The sequence below is a fragment of the Lutjanus erythropterus genome, chromosome 24 (assembly GCF_056507025.1).
Source record: "Lutjanus erythropterus isolate fLutEry1 chromosome 24, fLutEry1.hap2, whole genome shotgun sequence".
NCBI lineage: Eukaryota > Metazoa > Chordata > Actinopteri > Lutjaniformes > Lutjanidae > Lutjanus > Lutjanus erythropterus.
In genome coordinates, this window is record NC_139340.1 from 15127739 (window position 1) to 15148802 (window position 21064).

At 42.9% G+C, this 21064-nt stretch overlaps 1 protein-coding gene across 1 annotated transcript in view; it reads left to right on the top strand.

Moving 5' to 3' along the window:
• LOC146304833 (lysine-specific demethylase 6A-like) overlaps window positions 1-14404 on the top strand; it is a 37043-nt gene extending 22639 nt beyond the window's left edge. The window contains exons 14-30 of the mRNA XM_084713752.1: window positions 1553-1684; window positions 1792-1863; window positions 1960-2067; window positions 3100-3480; window positions 4140-5026; window positions 6082-6211; window positions 6324-6429; window positions 6524-6729; window positions 7106-7167; window positions 7387-7461; window positions 7575-7723; window positions 7833-7947; window positions 8035-8222; window positions 9838-9979; window positions 10068-10194; window positions 11681-11851; window positions 13086-14404. Of these exons, the coding sequence (XP_084569878.1) occupies window positions 1553-1684; window positions 1792-1863; window positions 1960-2067; window positions 3100-3480; window positions 4140-5026; window positions 6082-6211; window positions 6324-6429; window positions 6524-6729; window positions 7106-7167; window positions 7387-7461; window positions 7575-7723; window positions 7833-7947; window positions 8035-8222; window positions 9838-9979; window positions 10068-10194; window positions 11681-11851; window positions 13086-13115 (3081 nt within the window). The 3' untranslated portion in view covers window positions 13116-14404. The remainder of the gene's footprint in view (window positions 1-1552; window positions 1685-1791; window positions 1864-1959; window positions 2068-3099; window positions 3481-4139; window positions 5027-6081; window positions 6212-6323; window positions 6430-6523; window positions 6730-7105; window positions 7168-7386; window positions 7462-7574; window positions 7724-7832; window positions 7948-8034; window positions 8223-9837; window positions 9980-10067; window positions 10195-11680; window positions 11852-13085) is intronic.
• The last annotated feature ends 6660 nt before the right edge of the window (window positions 14405-21064 follow it).

Sequence of the window (21064 nt, forward strand, 5' to 3'; positions counted from 1 at the left end):
TCTAAACATGGGATGTTGTGTAAAACATCAATTAAAAACAGAATGCAATGATTTGCACATTTTTTAACCTATATTCAATTAAATACAGCCCAAAGACAAGAAATCACTGTCATCATATCATAATCATAATATCTGTCAAAATAATCTCAATATGATCATTCAGGCAAAGTGTTAGATCACCTTTTCTTTTAACAACACTCAGTAAGCGTTAGGGAACTGAGGACATTAATCGTTGAAGATTGAAAGTGAAGTTCTTTCTCATTCTTGCTCAATTTACGACTTCAGGTTCTCAACAGTCTGATATCAATAGGAGACAGGTCTGGACTGCAGGCAGGTCAGTCTAGCACCTGAACTCTTTTACTATGGAGCAACGCTGTTGTAAAACGTGTAGAATGCGTCTTGACATTGTCTCGCTGAAATAAGCGGGGATGTGACAGATGTGACAGCTGCCCATGATGCAAAGGGCACTTTCGTACCTCCATACCATCACAGATGCTGGCTTTTTAACTTTGCACGGGTGATAATCTGGATGGTCCTTTTCCTCTTTAGCTGCAGGACACAACAGTGAAATCCTTAGATTCCTTGCAGTTGTGCATTGAGAAACATTTTGCATCAACTTTAAAATATGCACAGATTTGCAAAAGAACAAAGTTTAACACTCTGAACTTCTTTAAAAGGATTCACAAATCATTGCATTCTGTTTTTAATTTAAGTTTTACATCCCAACTTTTTTGGAATCAGTGTTGTAAAATCGTGAGTTTTTTAATCTTGTGGTGTCTATTTTCCACCCTTTCATGAAACACTTTTCAGCTGAATAAGAAAGACTTCAAAGGACTGTAAAAGTGTAGTGGACAATCATTCAAGGCCTCTTAGAATATTGATTTTTAAGGCAGCTTCAACAAAACAAAGCAAGCTAATGTTACTCTTGTAGGTGAGGTTTTGTTGAACTAAATTTCGGGGCAGTCACATCTGGCTCGTAGGCTCCCTCAGAGGTAAATGTGAGTAACCTTTCGCTTTAAAGGTTGCCTTATGCTCCTGTGCCCTTAAACAGCTGCTTTCTGTTGTCTGAAAGTGCAGTAAAGAATACACTGAAGTCTTCGTGACATGTTGAGTGCTGCAGGGGTTGATGGGAAGCATTAGTGGTGAATTTCTGCCAGGATAACTGCCCCCCCAGGGCTGTTGTTGCCCTATGAAGTGACACCTTCAGATACACAGGGATGTTTTACTCTACATTTCCTGCTTGTTTGTTGAAACGTCGACATAGAATCACAGTATTTCTCTCCTTTTCTCTCTTTTCCTTATTCTCCATCCCTTGCTTTGCTTCGCCTTTGACCTCTTCCTCTTGCCGTACTTTGTTTTATCCCTTTTTGCTACTTCAAATAAACACGCTCCATTTACTTTTTTCACTCTCCGTTCGCTGTTTTTTGCCACTTATTTCTCCGCACCTGCTTCGCTCTTTTGTTGTGCTCCTCCATTTACGTTTCTTTTCCTCCTTACGTTTCTTTTTGCCTCCCCTCTCGCCTGCGCTCCCCGCCACCCCCTACCCCTCCAGGCTTGTAAGCCCAATCACAGTGCAGAGGGCGGGGGCTCGGGTCAGTCTCTGCCCCCTCACGTGGGCTCGCTGGGCCAAGCGGAGGACCAGTCCTGCCCAGCCAAGAGGAGGAGAGCCTCCAGCCCTTCAAAGGTGAAGCCCCATTTTCTCTCCATAGTACAGAAGGGTTAAAATCATACATTTTAATTTGCACTGTCTTGAATTCGATCTTTAAATATTCCTCTTGATGCGTTTTTCAGAGTGATTCATGGGCCAGTAACTCAGCACAGCAGCCAGTTCCCAACTGGTACCTCTCCCCGCAGAAATTACAGGTGACGGAATATCTCTCATCTCGTATTTTACTTTATTTATGATATCTGCTTTTACTGTATGTTAACTCTTCGGATTATGCTGCCGTCCGTCTCCAGGTGCTGGAACAGTTGCGGAGTAATCGGGCCAGTCTGAAGCCTCCACAGCTTCAGATGTTGGGGCAGCTGGAGGCTCAGTTTGCCATGATGCAGCAGCACCAGCACCAGGTAAAAAAAAAAAGCCCTTAAAAGTATTTTAAAAAAAGCAGCTTCATCTTGGTCTTAATGTTTTGTTTTATTGGTCCAGTTAAGTTCAAACAAAGCATATATCGCACTAAGTGACCTCAGTGTGATGAGTCAGCATTTATTTACCCTCAGAAACACCCCCTGCTGTCCTCATACGAGATGCACATACGCATCCATGGATGCTTGCACAGCAAAATTCTGTTTAAATAATTCATATTAAAAAATGTGAATAATTCACAGTCAGCTTATGGTGCCACACAAACCATAAATATTTACATACGCATGTTTGCATGATGCTTCAGTCAGAGATCAGATTCCATAAACACGTGTAGTGGATAGTTGTAGGCTTAACTCACGATGTTAGAATAAATAGACAGTAATCTAGTCTGTGTAAATACCACAGTGGTGTTCAGAGCTCACTTAAGCCAGTCCTTTCATAGTGTGTTGTGGCACGTGTGGGTGTTAAACTGGTGTGGTTTGGCACAGAACACAATACAAGTCACAACATGGACACTGAAGAATGTGTTTGTCGGTTAAACCTGTGTTTCATGTAAGACCGGCTCACACAGAGGGGACCAGTGTGTGTGATTTATGGGTATTTATTTTCGGAATATGGCAGAAATTGTGTTGTATGTGTTTTCATTAGTGTTTAATCACCTGAAAATAAGATTTTTTTGTGTTTTATTAACATTAGAATGAGCTCTTCATATCAGGATTCATCTCCTGATTTGATACTATCACGATGTGGACCTGTTTCTTTAGACAGTATCAGGATTGTGATGCTAATTCCCTTAGCATGTTAATGGAGATTCACATTATATGTTAGCATCAAGCTACCAGACTAAGCGCTAGTTATTTTGCGTATATAAAACTGACTCAGGTATTTAAACAAATCGACCACCGCAGGTTCTTAAATTCCTACTACACTAAATCATTTAAACAAACATAATAACTTGCAGATGCTAATTTACAAGCTAATATTACATTTTTAACTATTTTTGTTTCCTTTTCCAGGTGAGACAGAATGCCTCTGGAGGTCAGGTGCGCCCCTCTCTCCCCAACGGCCCCACCACCAACTCCCTCCCCTCCCCCAACCCCAGCCTCCACCCCACCCGGCCCCATCTGGGACCCCACCGGCCCCTGTGCCCGCCTCAGCTGCTGGCCAACGGGCCCGTGGGCCCCGGGACACACGGACACTCAGACTCCCTCCCCGTGGGTAGTAACAGTAGTAGTAATAATCAGTCAGGGCCCCCGGCCACAGGACCCAACGGAGACGTGCCTTACCTGCAACCTGCCGGCAGCGGCGGCGACGCAGCACTGCTACCTCACACCTGCACAAGCACGCAAACACAGGACGCCACGCCACGCCAGGCCCTGCACCTAAACTCCTCTCAGGTCAGACTCCACTCGCTGTTTGTGTCTTTCTCGTGCCTGTGACAGACTCACTCTGTCTTCTCCCTTCGGCTGTTCTCCGCTGCCCAAAGAAGAAATGGATATGGATATAATTCCATTTTTTTATCCTCCTGACCTACTTGGCTCCGCTGTAATAACTGTCAGAAACCATTGAGAAAATCCATCAAGTGGTTTTGTAAAACAAGCTGAGAAATCCCTCCCATGAGAAGTGTGTGAATTAAAGTATGCAGGAATTCTCGCCCACATCTGCCACATCTGGTGCTAAACCAAAAGGCAGGGTACCTACGCATGTTGGAAAAGTATGGAATTTTGTTTTAGTAATTTTTTGTGGATAACTATGGAAAACGAAGAAAGGATGCAAAAACATTTGTTTCCAGCCTATTGCCCCAATTCTGTTTTCTGTGAAGTGATGTAGTGAACAGAAAAGAAAAAGTCTGACATTTTGAAATAGAAATGTGTGGGAACAAATGTAAGAATAGAAAAAAGTTTGAGCTCATATTTAATGCTCCTGTTGGTTAAGTTATAGCATCTTAATCCACTAAAGGATCATCATCAGGTGAAATGTTGTTACTTCAGATACAGATCACTCAGCAGTCGTCTCTTCTTCACTGTCTATAAGTTGGTCTCTTCTTCTTCTTCAGGGGCTTCAGAAGGGGTCTGTTCCACATGCGACGGGCTCCAGCAGTGAGGGGACCCTCTCTCACCCCCAGACCCCCAACTCCACCGCCCCTGTGCACCCCAACAATCAGGTTGGACATTCCACTAACGCCCCATCGCCACGGCAGCAGGCTCACAACCACCTCCCCTCCCCTCCCTCCCTGCCCCACTCCTCTACCTCAGGTGGAGCAGCACCCGGTGCGTCCGCTACCAAAGATAGCAACACCGCAGCCGCCCTCGCTACGGAAGCTGCGCCCCTCGGCAACGGGGGCTCAGAGGGCAAGACGCCATCGCCGCAGCCGTCCGCTGACGGCAAAACGGCGCAGGCAGACGGCCTCGCCAATCACGTACACTCGGGGGATGGTGGCAAGGTGGCAGAAGGCGGCGAGAAGCCTAGCCTTAGCGCAGACAATCCTAGACTATCTGCCCTGCTGGCAGGGGGGAAGGGCCCCGAGGAGGGCGAGGGGCCGTCAGAAGGGACGGCGTCCACAGCATCCGCTACGCCCGAGACCCACAAGAAAGTCAACAACATCCACCCGGCCGTCCTGCCCTCCACCCCCCACGCGCAGGGCAGCTCAGCTGCCTCCTCACCCATCTCTGCCATGTCCACCGCCACCCCCTCCCCCAAATCCTCAGAACACACCCAAACAGGCGCCCACAGCCCCGCCACCACCACGTCTACTGCACCCGCCGTCAACGGTAACGGCAAAGGAGGAATCTCCGAGGACTCTCAAAGCCCGCTGAAGGCTGAGCCGCCCGCCGTCACCAGTCTCAAAGCTACGCCTCCACATGGACACAGCTCCTCCTCCTCCTCATCGTCATCTTCAATATCCATCTACCCGAGCTCCACAGACGTGCTGAAGGCCTGCAGGTGAGACTGAACCCCCTCAAACACACGCGCACACACACGTCACGCACACTCCGATGTCCTGTGATGAACTCAGATTGATTCCACTGGGAACTATGGTGTTTTCAAAATGTCCAAATACTCTGATTTCAGATGATTTTTTTTTCTGGTTTCTTTGGTCCTCTGTGACAGTAAACTGGACATCTTCATGTTGTGGACAAAATAAGACCGTTAAGGACATAACCTTGAGTTTTTTGGGGAAAACTGATTAACATTTTTCATCATTTTAATGGACCAAACAATTCATCAGTTCATTGAGGAAATGACAGATTGACAGATGACTTTAAATGAGAATAATTTTTAGTTGCAGCCCTGTTCTGTGCACTCAAAAATGTTCAAATCCAGGCTGAGTTGATCAATTCTGACATGCAGCATTTGAAGCACATTATCTAAAGGCTGAATTACCATATTTAATTGACAAGGATGCTTTTTTAAAATTATAAATCAGCAGCATTGTTTGATATTTTTCTTGAATGTTTTCTGAATGTTGCTTTATTTTGTAAGTTTTGGAGATGTTTCACAGGCCATTAGAAAGGCTTGAAGCTGTCCTGCCTTAATTAACCTGTGGTTTGTCATCACCTGAATCAAAAGACTCATCCGTCAGAACATTTAAATGCCTTTGCTGTGTATCAAATGGTGCGAGTTCGAGCAGGATCCTCTGAAGTGTCTGTGTGTTTTGTTTTGAAGATGTCTCCTCCCAGTGGAGCTTCACAGTAACTGCAGAACCAGAGGCAAATAATTATGTAACTGTAAACAACACCGAAGGCTACTGGGCAGTCTTGTTGCCATGCAGATATTATCCTGCACACATTATTCAGCTGAATAGATTTCCTCCATTTGCTTGCACTTATTTTATCAAATGGAAATTAATTTGATTTGAAAATGTGGCGCCTCACCCTGCAAATGCATTGATATGCATTTAGATTGACTGTTAATGGAGTATTCATGGATATGTAAGATCTGAGGTAGAAGAACAAGTCTAACAAGTATTATTTATTGTCTGTGTTGTGTATGTGCAGGAATCTGGGGAGAAACGGTCTCTCCAACAGCAGCATCCTCCTCGATAAGTGCCCCCCGCCCCGGCTGCCCCCTCCGCCCTCACCAGCCCTGCCCAAAGACAAGCTCAACCCTCCCACACCCAGCATCTATGTGAGTATGACCCATGTTAACCTGTTATTTTTGTACCTGATCAGTCGAGTTTGCAAAGAATATGATACAGTGCTATGATCACCTGATTTTAACTTGTCGTTTTGTGTCTCAGCTGGAGAACAAGAGGGACGCTTTCTTCCCCCCACTGCACCAGTTCTGCACAAACCCCTCCAACCCTGTCACTGTCATCAGAGGACTGGCTGGAGCTCTCAAACTGGGTAAATGCTTTGTTTTACACTCTGCATTGTGTGTTTTTTTCATTATCGGTCGCAAAGACTCGTGTTTCAATACGCCTCACTGGTGTCTCTGCAGACTTGGGTCTGTTCTCCACAAAGACGTTGGTCGAGGCCAACCCAGAGCACCTGGTGGAGGTCTGGACTCAGCTCTCCCAGCCCGCCGACGAGAACTGGGACCCGACGGGTATCAAGAAGATGTGGCGCTGTGAGAGCGCCCGCGCCCACACCACCATCGCCAAATACGCCCAGTATCAGGCTGCGTCCTTCCAGGAGTCCCTACGGGTCAGTTCTGCTTTATTTTTTTACAAATACAACACCTTCCTTCAACCCCTCACCCATCCCAAACTCTCAGAAACAGACAAAGACAAAAACAAACACATATAAAATAAATAAAACATTCAGGGTCTAGAGAAGACGCACCCAAGCATGATAATAACGTCAAATAAAATTGAGAGAGATGACGACGACGACATATGAACCTGCTGGAAGATGAGGAAAGGTTGAGGTCAATTCTGCTTTGTCTGTGTCCTCTGTAACAACACTCATTCAGGACCCACATTTTTCATAATTTCAGCAAAGTTTAAGGACGTCGGAGGGTACGAAAATAGACGAATTGATAGCCTGCTGCTCGCTTAATGTGCTTAATGTTTGTTTTCAGGAGGAAAATGAGAAGAAGGCACTAAAGGAGCCCTCGGACACAGAGCCAGCGTCAGCAGAGAGGTACCTAACCTTGTATATTTAGTGCTTCTTTTCCCTTTTGAAAGCTCCAGACTGTTTTATTTGGTCCAGTACTGAATATGGTTTGGTTTAGCTGAACTGTTTAATGTTTTCAGGAACTTGGTGCCCTTTTTCTGAATTTTTGCTACATTCTCCACTTGTTGCAGTACACATCAAATATACTGGATGTGACTAATCTGTAAATTGTCTTGGTGTCCTCAGTGTTGCACGCAAAAGAAGGGGCCCCTTAAAGCACATCAAGTTCGGAACCAACATCGACGTGTCGGACGAAAGGAAGTGAGTATGGATCTTACGTCACCGTCATCTGCTGTGTGTTTTGAAACCAGGGCCTGCAGCTCTTTCTGAAACTGATCTGTGACAAATATAATGTCTCACCTGCTCTCCACCAGGTGGAAGCAGCAGCTCCAGGAGCTCAGTAAACTGCCGGCCTTCGCCCGAGTCGTGTCCGCCGGCAACCTGCTCAGCCACGTGGGCCACACCATCCTGGGCATGAACACGGTCCAGCTCTACATGAAGGTCCCCGGCAGCAGGATACCAGGTAAACGCTCGGGTTTTCTACCTGGGACACATGATCACTGCAGTTTATTATTTACAGATTTTGTGTGTGGATTTGCGCAGTAAAGATGTTTTTGTGTACGTCTCCGCAGGTCACCAGGAACACAACAACTTCTGTGCCGTCAACATCAACATCGGACCAGGAGACTGTGAGTGGTTTGCGGTGCCAGAGCCGTACTGGGGAGTGATGAGCAACTTCTGTGAAAAGTAAGACGGAGGACAGAGGCTGTAAACGCATAAAGCCGCTTGAGGCAAACAGACTTGATTTAACTCTTTCCTCCTCCTTGCCTCCAGGAACAACATCAACTTCCTGATGGGCTCGTGGTGGCCCAACCTGGAGGACCTGTATGAGGCCGACGTGCCCGTCTATCGCTTCATCCAGCGTCCAGGCGACCTGGTGTGGCTCAACACCGGCACCGTCCACTGGGTGCAGGCCATCGGCTGGTGCAACAACATCGCCTGGAACGTGGGACCTCTCACTGGTACGCTGGGGATTATGGGTCAATGTTAATGGTAGTCAAGTGGCGAGGAATGAGGAGTGTGAGTGAAAGTGATTATCTGGCATTTTGAAGTTTTTGAGCCCTAAATGCCCAGATTTTCTTGGTCACCATTGTCTTTTCTATATGTTAACACCTTTCTCCCCTCTTTTAAATAACAGCAAATCTCATCTAAAACTGTTACAACTTAGCATTAAATATATATAATCTTTGAAATCTACAGAATAACTCAGTGTTTCATCATGTACTGCAGTATCACCATTGAAAAGCCTGTATCAGTCGACCGCTACTTGTGGTTTTTATGACACTTGTGAATCCACCCTTATGTATAATAGTTTCCCCCTCACATTTCTTAGAAACCGTCGCCTTTGACCACCTAAAGCGACAGAATGAAAACGTGAGAAGCGTGTTAGTTAACCTGCCAGCAGTCAACCCGAAATCACACTTTGTCTCACAGGAATTCCATCTGATACAGTGACCTTTACCGAGATGTTTGAAAAGCTTTTCAGCTGATTAGTGACCTTTTTAGCTGATAACTGAGCTGATTACAGCAGCGTTTTTGTGTGTGTCTGCAACAGACACATTTCACATGTTTTTCAGTCTGTATGATGGAACCAATAGAACTGGTGCACCTGTTTATACTGCCGATATAACAGGGGTGGATCATACCAAACTTATACTGATTAAATGTCCAAGTTTTCAAAATAATGGTGCTTTTCAGGGAAAAAAGATTGGAAACATACGAGCCATCACAACAAATTTATTACAAAGGCAAATATGAGTACAATTTTTTAAAAAAAATCTTGTCCTGATATCTGTAAAAATAGTCGCAAATACTTTGATAAAATCATGATGAAATGACTAAACTTTCAGGGTGTGTTATTTTTAAATGTTTGAAGAGGTGACTGGTGTTGCTGCTGTGCACCACTTTTTTTTAGTGCGTCTTGCTGTATTTTTATCTGCCGGTGAAAAGTAGCACCACGCCACGTTACATTTCCTTTCTTCTGCTTTCTCAAAAGTTTGATGCAGAGGTGTGTGATGGCTGCGCGCTCCGATCTCATGTCTCGGGTTTCCAGCGTGTGAGATCTGAGGAATCAATCCTGCAGAATTGATTTGCCCATTATGTGTCAGCAGAACGGCCTGTGCGACACATAAAGGAGGACATCTTTGAAAACTTGTGCATTTTAATGTGTTCATGACTTTTCAAGGGTTGCTTAGGTTTAAGATAAAGTGATTGAAATTGTAATTTCATTAAGAGCTGCAACGACGAATCGATTATTAAATTAATCTCCCACTATTTTGATAATAAATTAATCGGGGTACTTTTTTCAAGCAAAAAAAGTCAGAATTCTCTGATTTCAGATTATTCCCTTATGACAGTAAACTGAATATCTTTGGGTTGTGGATTCTATCATGAAATAGTTTAATATTGGATCTTTAGAGCACAATAACACCCGATTACATGTGATGAAGAAGTGAAATAATGAAAATGGACCTTGAAATTTAAAGGTGTAGGAACCCTGGGATGTTTTTTTTTTTTACGATTAACATCATTCATTGCATGTAAATCTCATGTCTCCTGGTGTCTGTGGTCTTTCAGCCCACCAGTACAAGCTGGCCGTGGAGCGTTACGAGTGGAACAAGCTCCAGAGTGTCAAGTCCATGGTTCCCATGGTGCACCTCTCCTGGAACATGGCACGCAACATCAAAGTGTCCGACCACAAGCTGTTTGAGATGATCAAGTGAGTCACAGAATCCCTCTGCGGTTTGTTTGTGTCGCGTCTTTGGATTCTTTATTTTTAAACCCGTTGCGGCGTGTTCCCGTCTCAGGTACTGCTTGCTGCGGACGTTGAAGCAGTGCCAGTGGGTGAAGGAAGCCTTGGCGTCAGCCGGCAAGGAGACGGTGCTGAGGCCGAGGACAAGGGACGAACCGGCCCACTACTGCACCATCTGTGAGGTCAGTAAGCGCGTCGCGAACATTTCAGTATCAGGGGTGTGAAATTTAACAGCATTTCACATTTGTGGGTAAGCAGATCACACCTACTTCTAGTACAAAAAAAAATCATGTCGCCATGTTCTTAAGTGCTCGCATTCTGAATGATACAGACAGCGGACGTGTTGGAGTAGAACCAAATGTCTTGGTCCTCTGATTGTGTCTCAGCTGATCATTTCAGGGTTTGTGCAAAGTCTAGAAAGTTTTGAAAATGCTTCCTTTTGTGTTTTCACACTTGGGAATATGCTTGAATTTGAATACACTACTTGTAAAAGTAAATTAATTAAGTGTTTCATCAACACAATCATGTAAACCAGAGATCCTTTAATAATTCAAATGAAATTATCTCATATTTGTGATTCATAGCTACATGAGTCCTCTGTTCATCCCTTTCAGGCAGCAGGTATGCATTTTGACATCCAGGTACACAGGTACAATTTGTCACTCAAAACTTCACCAAAAGCCGGTGACCTGTGAGCTCCGTTGTGTGTCTGCAGCACTCAGGTTTAACAGTAAGAGGCAGCAGCAGCTAGCCTGCAGAAAAGCAAACGACAAAGAAGAGTGCAGCCTGTCACAGCGCCGGATTCATTCCCCCTGACTTCACACAGACAGGAAGCGGGGACGATCGTGATCGACGAGTGTCGTTTCAAGAGACGGCAAATCAATTCACTTAATTATCTTTAAGTGTGAACCATGAGACATTTTGGTTGGTAACTGTTTTTTTTGTGATGTTTAAAGACATTTTTGACATTTCACCCCACAGCTGTGAGCTGCGAGTCACATGAACCTTCAATCTGGTGCCATATAATAGATGCGAGTATTTGTTTGATTCAAGCTGCAGTTCTGCAGTTTGCTGTCTGAGTGGTTTTGGACGGATGGCGCCCTCTGATCACTTCATTCATTGACATCGAATTAAAGGGCGACTCGGTTTTTGTTTGAGCTAATTAACGGGTTTGCTAATGGCTTTTATTTGAATGCGGGGCTTTTGGGCCGTTCGACAGAAATGTGTCTGTAACCCATTAAATGTCTGCTGTCATTGTGTCCCAGCAATTGTTCTGTTATTCGCCGTCTGCGGAGCAGCTCCAGGATTTGTCTCGAGATGACATCACCGCTGCAGTCTGTGCTGTTCAGCTTCATTCAGACTCACAAATCAAAGCTCAGAGATGCAAAATAATAGAAATGACATGAAGATTGAAGTCATTCAGACAGTTTGTGCTGCCTCTTACATGCACTGGTCTTTGTGTCTTTATACTGAGGTTGTTTAAGATTGTTCAGGATATTTTTTTCAATACCACGTGTTTGAAATGACACAATATCAATTTTATTATAATGAGTGAAATTTAGCTTGCAGTACAGCAGTAAAAAAATCTAAAAAGTATCGTTTTTATACTAGTTTCGTGTCAAAGTTTAAAATTCAGGCATCATGACAACCCTGCTGTCTCCTCTGCAGGTGGAGGTGTTCAACCTGCTGTTCGTCCGTCGCGAGCTCCTGTCCAAGAAGCAGTACGTGGTCCACTGTCAGGACTGTGCCAGGAAAGGCAGCGCCACGCTGGACGACTTCGTGGTGCTGGAGCAGCACAGGATGGAGGACCTGATGCAGGTCTACGACCAGTTCACATTAGTAAGTCAGCAGACGGTGACAGAGGTGGACTCGAGGCGCCCCGTGTCTTCTCTCAAAGACAAAGAAAGTTCCGGCACGTGTGCGGGAATCAACTGAACAGATTTTGGCTTATCTGAAATCTTAATTAAGATGTTTGGTGTTTTAAAAAATACAACAGTATGGAATTAAGTTACATACAGAACTTCAGACTAACTTTTTCTGTTAGTGTCACTGCTGGTCTGTAATAAAAACTAAAATTAACATGCAGGTTTTGTAGAACCTCTGCTGAGAAGCCCTCCGACCTGATCAGTAAATATGTAAACCCTTCTCCTTGCCACAGTCACACCTGACACCCCAGTGCTCCCACTACTATCCTCCCTCCTTTAAACCAGTTTGCTCCTTCTGTCAGTCTAAGAATACGTGAACTAACACGGAACAGAAGTGTGCAAACAAACAACACTGAAGAGAATCTCAAGTGAATATTAAGATCAACGTAAATAAGAAACTGTGGAAAATATAACTTGTAGAAAATACTAAAATAAAACGGTGAGCTTTGGCTCTGCTGCCGGGTCATTAGTCCATTCAGTTCATTTATTTTTAAATATAATAGAAAGTGTATTGCTCTCCATCTTGCATTTGTCCAAATTAGTTGTGACCAAACCTTGACTGAGAGACGAGATGATGATTGTCTTTTTTTAAAATGACGTGCCAGAGGCGGCTGCTGCACGAGTTTCATTTCGTGCATGTGCATATTCTCACACAGCGTAGTTATCTTTTCAAAACTGCAATCTATAAACACTGTTTGCTTATATCAAACCTAATAAATAGCTTTATTTCACTCTTTTTTTGGCAGGCACAGTCACAGAACAATTTAGTAGCGCCGTCTCCAACCCTGGTAACAAAATGTGACTCAATGACGACAACTTATGTGCAGTTAAGTGTTGGTGGTCATCAAGTTTTCCTCGAAACCAAACAGAAACCAGTTTTTGAGAAGTGTTTGCTCTGAATGAGACCAGGCTCCTGTCGCCGCTTATTAATCACCTTTAAATTTAAGGCGCTTCCAACATGGAGTCAGGGATGCTGTGAAATAAAACCGGTTGTCAGGTGACTGGCGATGGGTGTGGTTCCTCTGACGCTGCGTCAGCTCGAAGCTAGATGTTTATTTTCACAACACTTTGCACGCTGGTATGTTGGCATGTTGACCGCACAGTCTTCAACGACTGGACTAATTCCCGTGTATCGTCTTCCTCCCCAGGCCCCTCCTCTTCATTCATCTTCATCTTGACATTAGGTGACCCCGTCTTTCTTCTTCTTCTTCTCCTTCTTCTGCTGTGGAGCCATGACGCCCATTTTACAGGAACATGTATTAAGATTTTTTCAAAACAAAAAGAACAAACAAAACATCTACATACGCGGACCATTTCTGATATTCAGGAAAGCCAAGGCCGTCTCCCCACCCCCTCACCACATGGCTGGTCTCCATAGCGACGGCTGGAGGCTGAGGCGGCCGAGTGTGTCTGTCTATGCAACCTGTTTTGAAGTGCTGGAGCCTCGCCCCATCCAGGCGGGGGCGCCACCGAGCTCGCTAACAGGACTTCTTTCTCTCTTCTTCTCCCTTCCCCTCCCACCTCCTAGCCTCCCCCCCCCCCCCCTCACCCACCCCCCCTAGTGACAATGGTTCTGCCCTGTTTTAATGGAGGACTTAATCAAAAACGGTTGGGAACAGGGGGGACGAGGGGGGGTGGGTTCTTAATGCGTGATAAAATGTTTTGTAGATACTTGTTAACTGTCACAACTGGCAACACCACCCGTAAAAGACTACTGACTTGACAACCTTTCTTCTCTCCTTCTCTTTCTCCCCCTTTTTTTCTTTTTCTATTCTGGTCACAGGATGAAATGTCGGCTGATTTCTAGAGTTTCCCCCCAAATTTTCTTCTTCTTCTGTTTTTTCCCTCTTAAGGAGCACTAGCCTAACTGGTCTTTTTCTATGGTAGATAGTAATTTTAAGCCTCTTTCGACAGCAAAATCTCCAAAAAAATTTGTAATGTGAAGCGTTTAGGTGATTTTCTTTTTTCTTTTTTCTTTTTTTTTCTTTTTTTTTTTTTTTTTTTTTTTTACAGCTTACGTTTTATCTTCGTCTTGTTCTTTTCAAAACTATGACGTTTTGTTTGTTTCTTAGGTAAAAAAAGGAAAAATTTAGGAAAAAAAAACTTACTAGCCAAGTCACAAAGAGAATGGGTTGCACATAGACTTATGGAATAAAGTTTAATTTGTGATTTTTTTCTTTTTTTTTTTGTTTTTTTCGTTATGTTTCTAATCTTGATGTAAATTTACACTATTTATAAATACATATTTATTGCTTGAAAATATTTGTTGATGGAATGCTGTTATTTTTTCCAGAGTACCTGCCATTAAATTTGAAGGAGTTTTGTCATTTTAACACGACTCCTCTTACATTTTCTATATATAAATAAAATTGCTTAGCAAGCATTGTACAGAAACGGACATTTAAAATTGTTTTATTGTTTGAAGAATGTTTTATGATGAGTCAATAAACACAAAGTTGTCAAATTATCCAAGCTTTTTTTTTTTCACTTTTTAACACTTTCATACAGTCATTTGATACATCATGTGCAGAAAAATAAAATAAAATAATAAGTCAATTTAAAAAACAAATAAAAACAATAAACACAAGTTGGAAGCAGAGAGATAAATCATGTCCTATAAAAAAACCTTTAAAAATGATCAATACCAACACTCCAATTCCAATTTTTTGGTGAAACTTTATTCTTGTATGTGAAATATATGTAATAAATAATTTTTTTTTTTGGTTTGCTTAGTTTGCAGACAAGAATTTATGACTTAAATCAAGTAAAAAATGTATTAACAGCCTTCAAAATCTAAAACTAACAATATCTACTGATAATATGTGCTATTATAATAATTAATTTAGTTTTAAAATCTTTATTTATAAAAATGTTGGCTGTATAAAGTTGTGTCCCAGATTTCTGTCATGTTTTTTCCCCCAAAAAGGGTTTCCTGTCTCACTTCCTGGTTTAAAAGATGCAGGAACACTGCTCAAGCACTGGTAAGTTTTCTACTTTTCAACAACTTAATGAAATAATATTCCTACCAGATGTCACACGTCAACTCTGTAGCCCTTCTGAATCAAAGTTAAATAAGAATTATGGTTTAAAAATGTATTTTGATTTGCATTAAGAGAACTGTGAGCAACTTTAAAAAGTAAAATACCTCCTCACTGACAGAGTTGACGTCTACATTTAATAACAAATTGAATCACTAGGAGGTTTGCCTGTTAGAGGGTTTAATAGCCAAGAGTTTGATCTTTTAAAATATATATTTCCCACATAATTGAAGCGTAAAATGAGTGATAAACATTGTGTGCGAGTACAGGCCTGAAACCCAGCAGACAATGTAGCTGTAGACTGACACACACAGAATCCTACACTGTATGCCAGGTCCAGACCTCACCCAGTTATCTCAAAACACCATTTTTTATTTAAGAAAATAAAAAATCCCGCTGTCATCCAAACTACCCATGCGGGCCAGGATTAACTCTGCAGGCTTTTCTCTTCGCAGTGGGTGGGCATTCGAGACCTTTCTTTTAAAAATTTAAAGCTGCATGGCAGAAAAGATCAAACGGAGAGGGTGTGAACTATACAGTAGAAAATAGTGCACTAGAAAAGGGAAAACGGTATATTAAAAAGCTGTGAAATCTGCTAATTCAATCATTATGTCATCATGATGTATCTGGAATAACATGGCGGCCAGCAGAGACCCAGTAGCCAGATGTAGCTGCTGCCAGCCCCACAGGATCTACACTGACTACTGAGCAACCGCTGGGCGCCCTGTGGCTGTGCTCGTCGGACCGGAGCCAAAATGGCCGCCCGGTTGCCACATTTCAGGCAAGACGGGAAGTGATTAGGAGGAAAACAACTCCATGCAGAGGGAAAATGACAAACAAGCAGGTTCCCTGGGTGTCAGATGTGTCATCGGTGTTGGCCACGGCTGATATGATGCAGGTGAAGATGTGATGAGTACAATACAATACAAAGAATCCTACAAAAATGAAAATGTTGTACCCAAGACCATCTTAGACCTATACAGACAGAAGTAAACAGGCTTTTCCACTTGCACCTCCATCTATAAATGCTCTGCCAATACCTTGTGTCGTGTGAAAACTTAAAATGTACCATGTAAGATACGTCAGGATCTATTAAAACCGTTTTCACACATCCTGCAGCGTTGCAGGTTTGATGATCTGGGTGAGGATGTAGATTTAGATCACTCAAATGGAAAATTTCCACGTCAAGCTGTTCCCACATGGCACAGTCACAGTGGATGGATCTGTTGTTTGTTTTACCGCAGGGGCCGAGGGATTGCAACTGAAAAACTGCCATAAAATCATTAAAATGATGCATTTCTGCAGTCACTCTTTGGTTGACCTGCTGATAACCTCTGCTGTCAAATAAGCTTTGCTTGATTTTAAGGGCTCACAAGCAAAAAATGTTGGGAAACACTGGTTTATTTATTTTATATCATTAGTAGTTTTCCTTGCATATCCAAATCCAAACAAAGTACGTATGTTTTAGCATTAAAATGCTATTTTCCCAACTGTAACCTGCGTCATCACTTTTTGCTAATGGCTGAGTGGGAGTTACCATTTAAAAAAAATTGCAGAAAAGGAGCGAAGATGGAGTCACCCTTTCATTTTCAGCTAAAACATTTTCACCTTTTGGTTGATTAACAGTATTTTTGCTGCCTCCGTTCACAATGGAGCTGCGTGGGAGGACTGACAGAAATGTTAAGAGGTGAAGCTGAGCTGAAACTGTCAAAGCATCTAAGCAGCAAATCAGTAGAAACTGACAGATTATATAAAAAAGAGCGTTTACAGGTTGAGGTGCACGCGGCAAAGAAGCTAAACTGCCTCCTCATCTCCCTCCTTTGCCTCTCAGCATCAAACAGTCCCTCAGATCCCACACTGAAAACCAAGATGGCCGTCTGAGCCCGGGCGTCCATTTTGACTGCCACAGATGGACGCCGGAGGACTTTTCCACCGCCCGTCCCTGGTGTGTCCATCTGCTGTTCGAAGTCTGACAGACAGGAGTCCTGGAAAAAGAGAGACACGGAGGTAAGAATCACTTTAATCATAAGAGGAGCTCGACTGTGAAACCGCACACGAGACAATAAGACGGCTGAGCTCGGCCTCATGGGAAATTAAGAATCCAACATTTTATATTCAACATTTGAAAGCAGTAATAAGGGCTGAATTCTCTGGTGGTCATAAAGCAGTGTTGATATACTGTATGTGCCATATATATATATATTTTTTGCCTTTCTGTAACTCTCTACCCACAGTGTCTTACTTTGGCGGGGGCACACAGGAACAAAACCAAATGTGTGCACAAAAATTGAGATTCGAGGAAACAAGATGCTAGTTTTAGAACAGGAAGTCTTCATCAGTTAAGAAGATGAAGACTTCCTGTTGGCTGTTTGACATGACAAAGGCAGGAAACCTAAGAGAGTCGTGATACAGTGACGAGAGTGTTATATGTAAAGGAGGGGGTAGGGGACAAAAGACTGAAAATATAGGGCTATTTTCTTGCGTTTATTTAAAGGGATAGTTTGGATTTTTTTTATGTGGACTTAGATGAGTATGTGGTCCATCTATATGTAGAATATTTTCACCGCTTGACCTTGATGTCAGGCCGCCTTTTCCAGCAGGAAACTGCAGTTACATAACCCAAGTGCTGCATTGGCAAAACTACATTGGCAAAATCAGGAATTTTGCTGCACATAACACAGGAGTTGCTGGTCAAGAACGGACAGAATCTGTTAGTTTGTTTGTGTTATTGTGTGACTTTGGTGAGTCCGAACTAACCTTTCAAAACATGAAAGTTGCACAATTACACAAACAAATCAACAGATGGAGGCAGCAGTAGACTGAAAACTTCTGTTTTCTGCAAGGTTAAATCACGGATTTCACCTATGGAGTTTGGTTGGTTTTAAAAAACTGGCGTTTGGCTCATGTAACTGCAGTTTACCATCACAAAAGGCTGACAGCAAAGTATAACCCCACTTCAAATTTTCCAAACTATCACTTTAACACCTATGTCAAAGTGTTGTCACAGCAACTGCCAAAACTCAAGGTGTTCAATGGCCTCAAGTTGCAGAAAGTTGCAGTGGTGCTTTAACTCTACTCTCCCTATATCTTCCACCTATATCCTCTGTGAAATCTGGCAGTGATCCAGCAGAGAGGTATGTGAACCCTGCTTGGCCCGGACCACCAACCACCCCCCCTCGACCACCTCCTTCATCGAATCCAGACCGCTTAACAATGTCTCCCTGTGTCGCAGTGTGGAAAAGAGCAAGAGAGAAGGAGTTAAACCAGCAGTGTGATCAATGCCCCCCCCCCCCACCCCCCACCTCCTCTCCTTCCTTCCTGTTCCCTCCATCTCTGCCCCTGCCTGTTCTAGCGTTTCCGCCTTTGTGAGAAACAGACAGGTGGCCCTGACTGCTAATTTTAACCGGCCTGATTGTCTGCCTGCGTTTCCCACAGCTATGTATAGACGCACACACCTACAGACACACACACACACACACACACACACACACACACACACACACACACACACACACACACACTGGGCCCTGACCTCTAAAAACTGTCTGACTCGTCCATTCATCAGTTCCCGCCTCTTGCTGCAACTGATCCTCCCTGATTGGCTGTCACTCTCAGCCAATTGCAGAGCTTCCTGCTGCCCATTCATAAAACCCAGGGTCATTGAGAATAATGTGGTTTCAATGCATGTGCAAAAAGGAGGGCTGAACCCACCTTTTATGTACAGTTTTATGCTATAAATTAATATTAATTAGCAGTGAATTTATGTCACTACTGCTCATATTTATGTACACTGCTGGTGTAATGTAAATGTGAATGTGTAGTAATGTTGCACTGCAAAAATTAACTATTTGTTTTAAGTTAAAAAAGTTTGTCTGGGCTGCTTTAAAATTTGAAAAGGCAAGTTTATTCTTAAATTATCTTTATTATTTTTACCTTTATGTTTAGTGCTAATTAGAGCAAATGATAGCGTGCTAACATGGTAAACTAATTATATTAGTAATTAATTAGCAGCTTTAAAATATTTTAAATAAACTCTATGTTACTTCAGTTGTACATGAGGAAAAAATTGTTCAATAAGCTTAAGATATTAAGTTGAACTAACAACTTTTTAGTCACACTGACGAATGCTTTTAAAATTTTAAATTTATGTTAATTTACTAAATTTTAAGTGTCCAGGGAAAGGACTGAATTCAATACTAAATTTAGTCAAACTTTGCAGTGTTTTCATTATTGTGAAACAACCATGATTTATCTTAAAGTATATTAGACACAGCAAGTTTTCTGTGCTGTTAATATGCTGATCATGTTTATTCAGAAACTTGTAAGTTAAATTAACTCTGGAGCTGCTTAATAATTTCCTAAATCGGTGATACCTAAAGTGAGATTCAGTCCTTTAAATGTAAAGTTTTATACTTTCGCTCCGTTCAGCCTGACAATAACACTCCTGAGTGTTTAATGAGCGATGAAGCGACGGCGACTCAGTCTGTGATAATCTGCCCCTTTTCTTATCCAGTCAGGGTATCTATTGCTCTCTTTGTGCTCCTCCATCCTCCATCTTTCTCTTGCAGGTTCGACTCAAAGGCGCTCCTTGAATCCGCTGCGGTGTTGTCCCCCCCCCAACCCCCCGTAATTACCCCCTCTGCTAAAGTTTCTGACCAGTTGAGTTACACGTTTATATATAGAGACGTGTGACTGTGTCAAAGTGACTCGCTCATACGGAGCCTAATGTGTCACATCCAGAGCACAGACCTATAGCTGAGAGGCGCTCATTCATACGGGCTGAATAGGTTCCTTTATAATAACCTGATGAAATGTCCTCATTGAATAAACAATTTCCACCACTGATCATTTATGCTAATCTCGCCACTCCAGCAGTCCTGGCAGAATAAAGTGCGAGGAAGGCAAATAATAAATCAAGAAAATTGTGACGAAAAACTAAGGTTGTTCCATCAGGGTCAGAAATGCAGGGAAGTAGCAAGATATCAGGAAGTAAATTTATTTTTGAAGAGTTTAAGGCTCAATAAGTTGTGCTTCTTGATCAGATTTGACTGACAAGTGAGCAAACAGCCACACAGTAGTGATCACACGTTGATTCGAACGTTGCTAAATCCAGTTCCTGGTTCAGAGATGCACTGTGACATCACAATGTTCCAACTAAGCCCCTCCCACATCGCACCAGTGAGAAGACCCCAGACAAAAACACAATATATCTAGAAATCTCTCATGTGAAGTGACTCAAGCTGCTCCAGCACGGGCAGAAAATCGTATGTTGGTGCAGAAACCTGTCACTCAAAGTAAGAAGCTGATGGAGAAACAAGGTTTTCAGGGACTTTCGATAAAAATTTTGTTTAAAGCTGAAATTTAAATTACAGAGAGGAATCCTCCAAAAATAAAACAGCAGATGTTGCCTCTTATGATGCTGTTGCTGTTACTCTTGTCACCTCCAGCTGCTGAAAGGCGTTCTGGGGAATGTAGAAATAACTAGCAGACATGCAGGGCAACATTTCACCACAAAGTAACTTCCTAGAATGCATGTTAGATCATATTGATCATATTTCCTTTAATAATCACAACAGAAAAACTCTGAAACAGTGAATTTATTTGTAGGTACTTGATCATTTGTGGATGAACGTCATTTGCTCAACTGTGAGATAAAATCCATCCGCTCAGCGACATAATGTTGCCTCAGTCGAAATGATGTGATGCGAGGCATGTTTGCGATGGGCTATCCAAGATAACAAAAAAAGAGGTGCTACCCATTGCCATGGCAACGGAGAGTAATTAGCACAGAGTGCTGTTCAGAGAAAAGGAGAGAGTGAGCGGGAGCATGATTTTGTGTATGTGTGGGATGTTGGCCTGCTTTCAAGAGATGAGCAATGAGAGGAGGAAGAGGAGGAGGAGGAGGAGGAGATGAAGTAACAGTGGCCTCCGTGCACATTTCAGGTATCGTTTCAGAGACAATTATTTCCTCTGTGCTGACTCAATCTTCGCTGGCGGATTTGATTAAGAAATTAGCACTTTTGCTGGAGGGAAAAAGTCGGACAGATTCGCTCTGCACCCCCCCTCCCCTCAGAAGAAGCCTCGCTGCA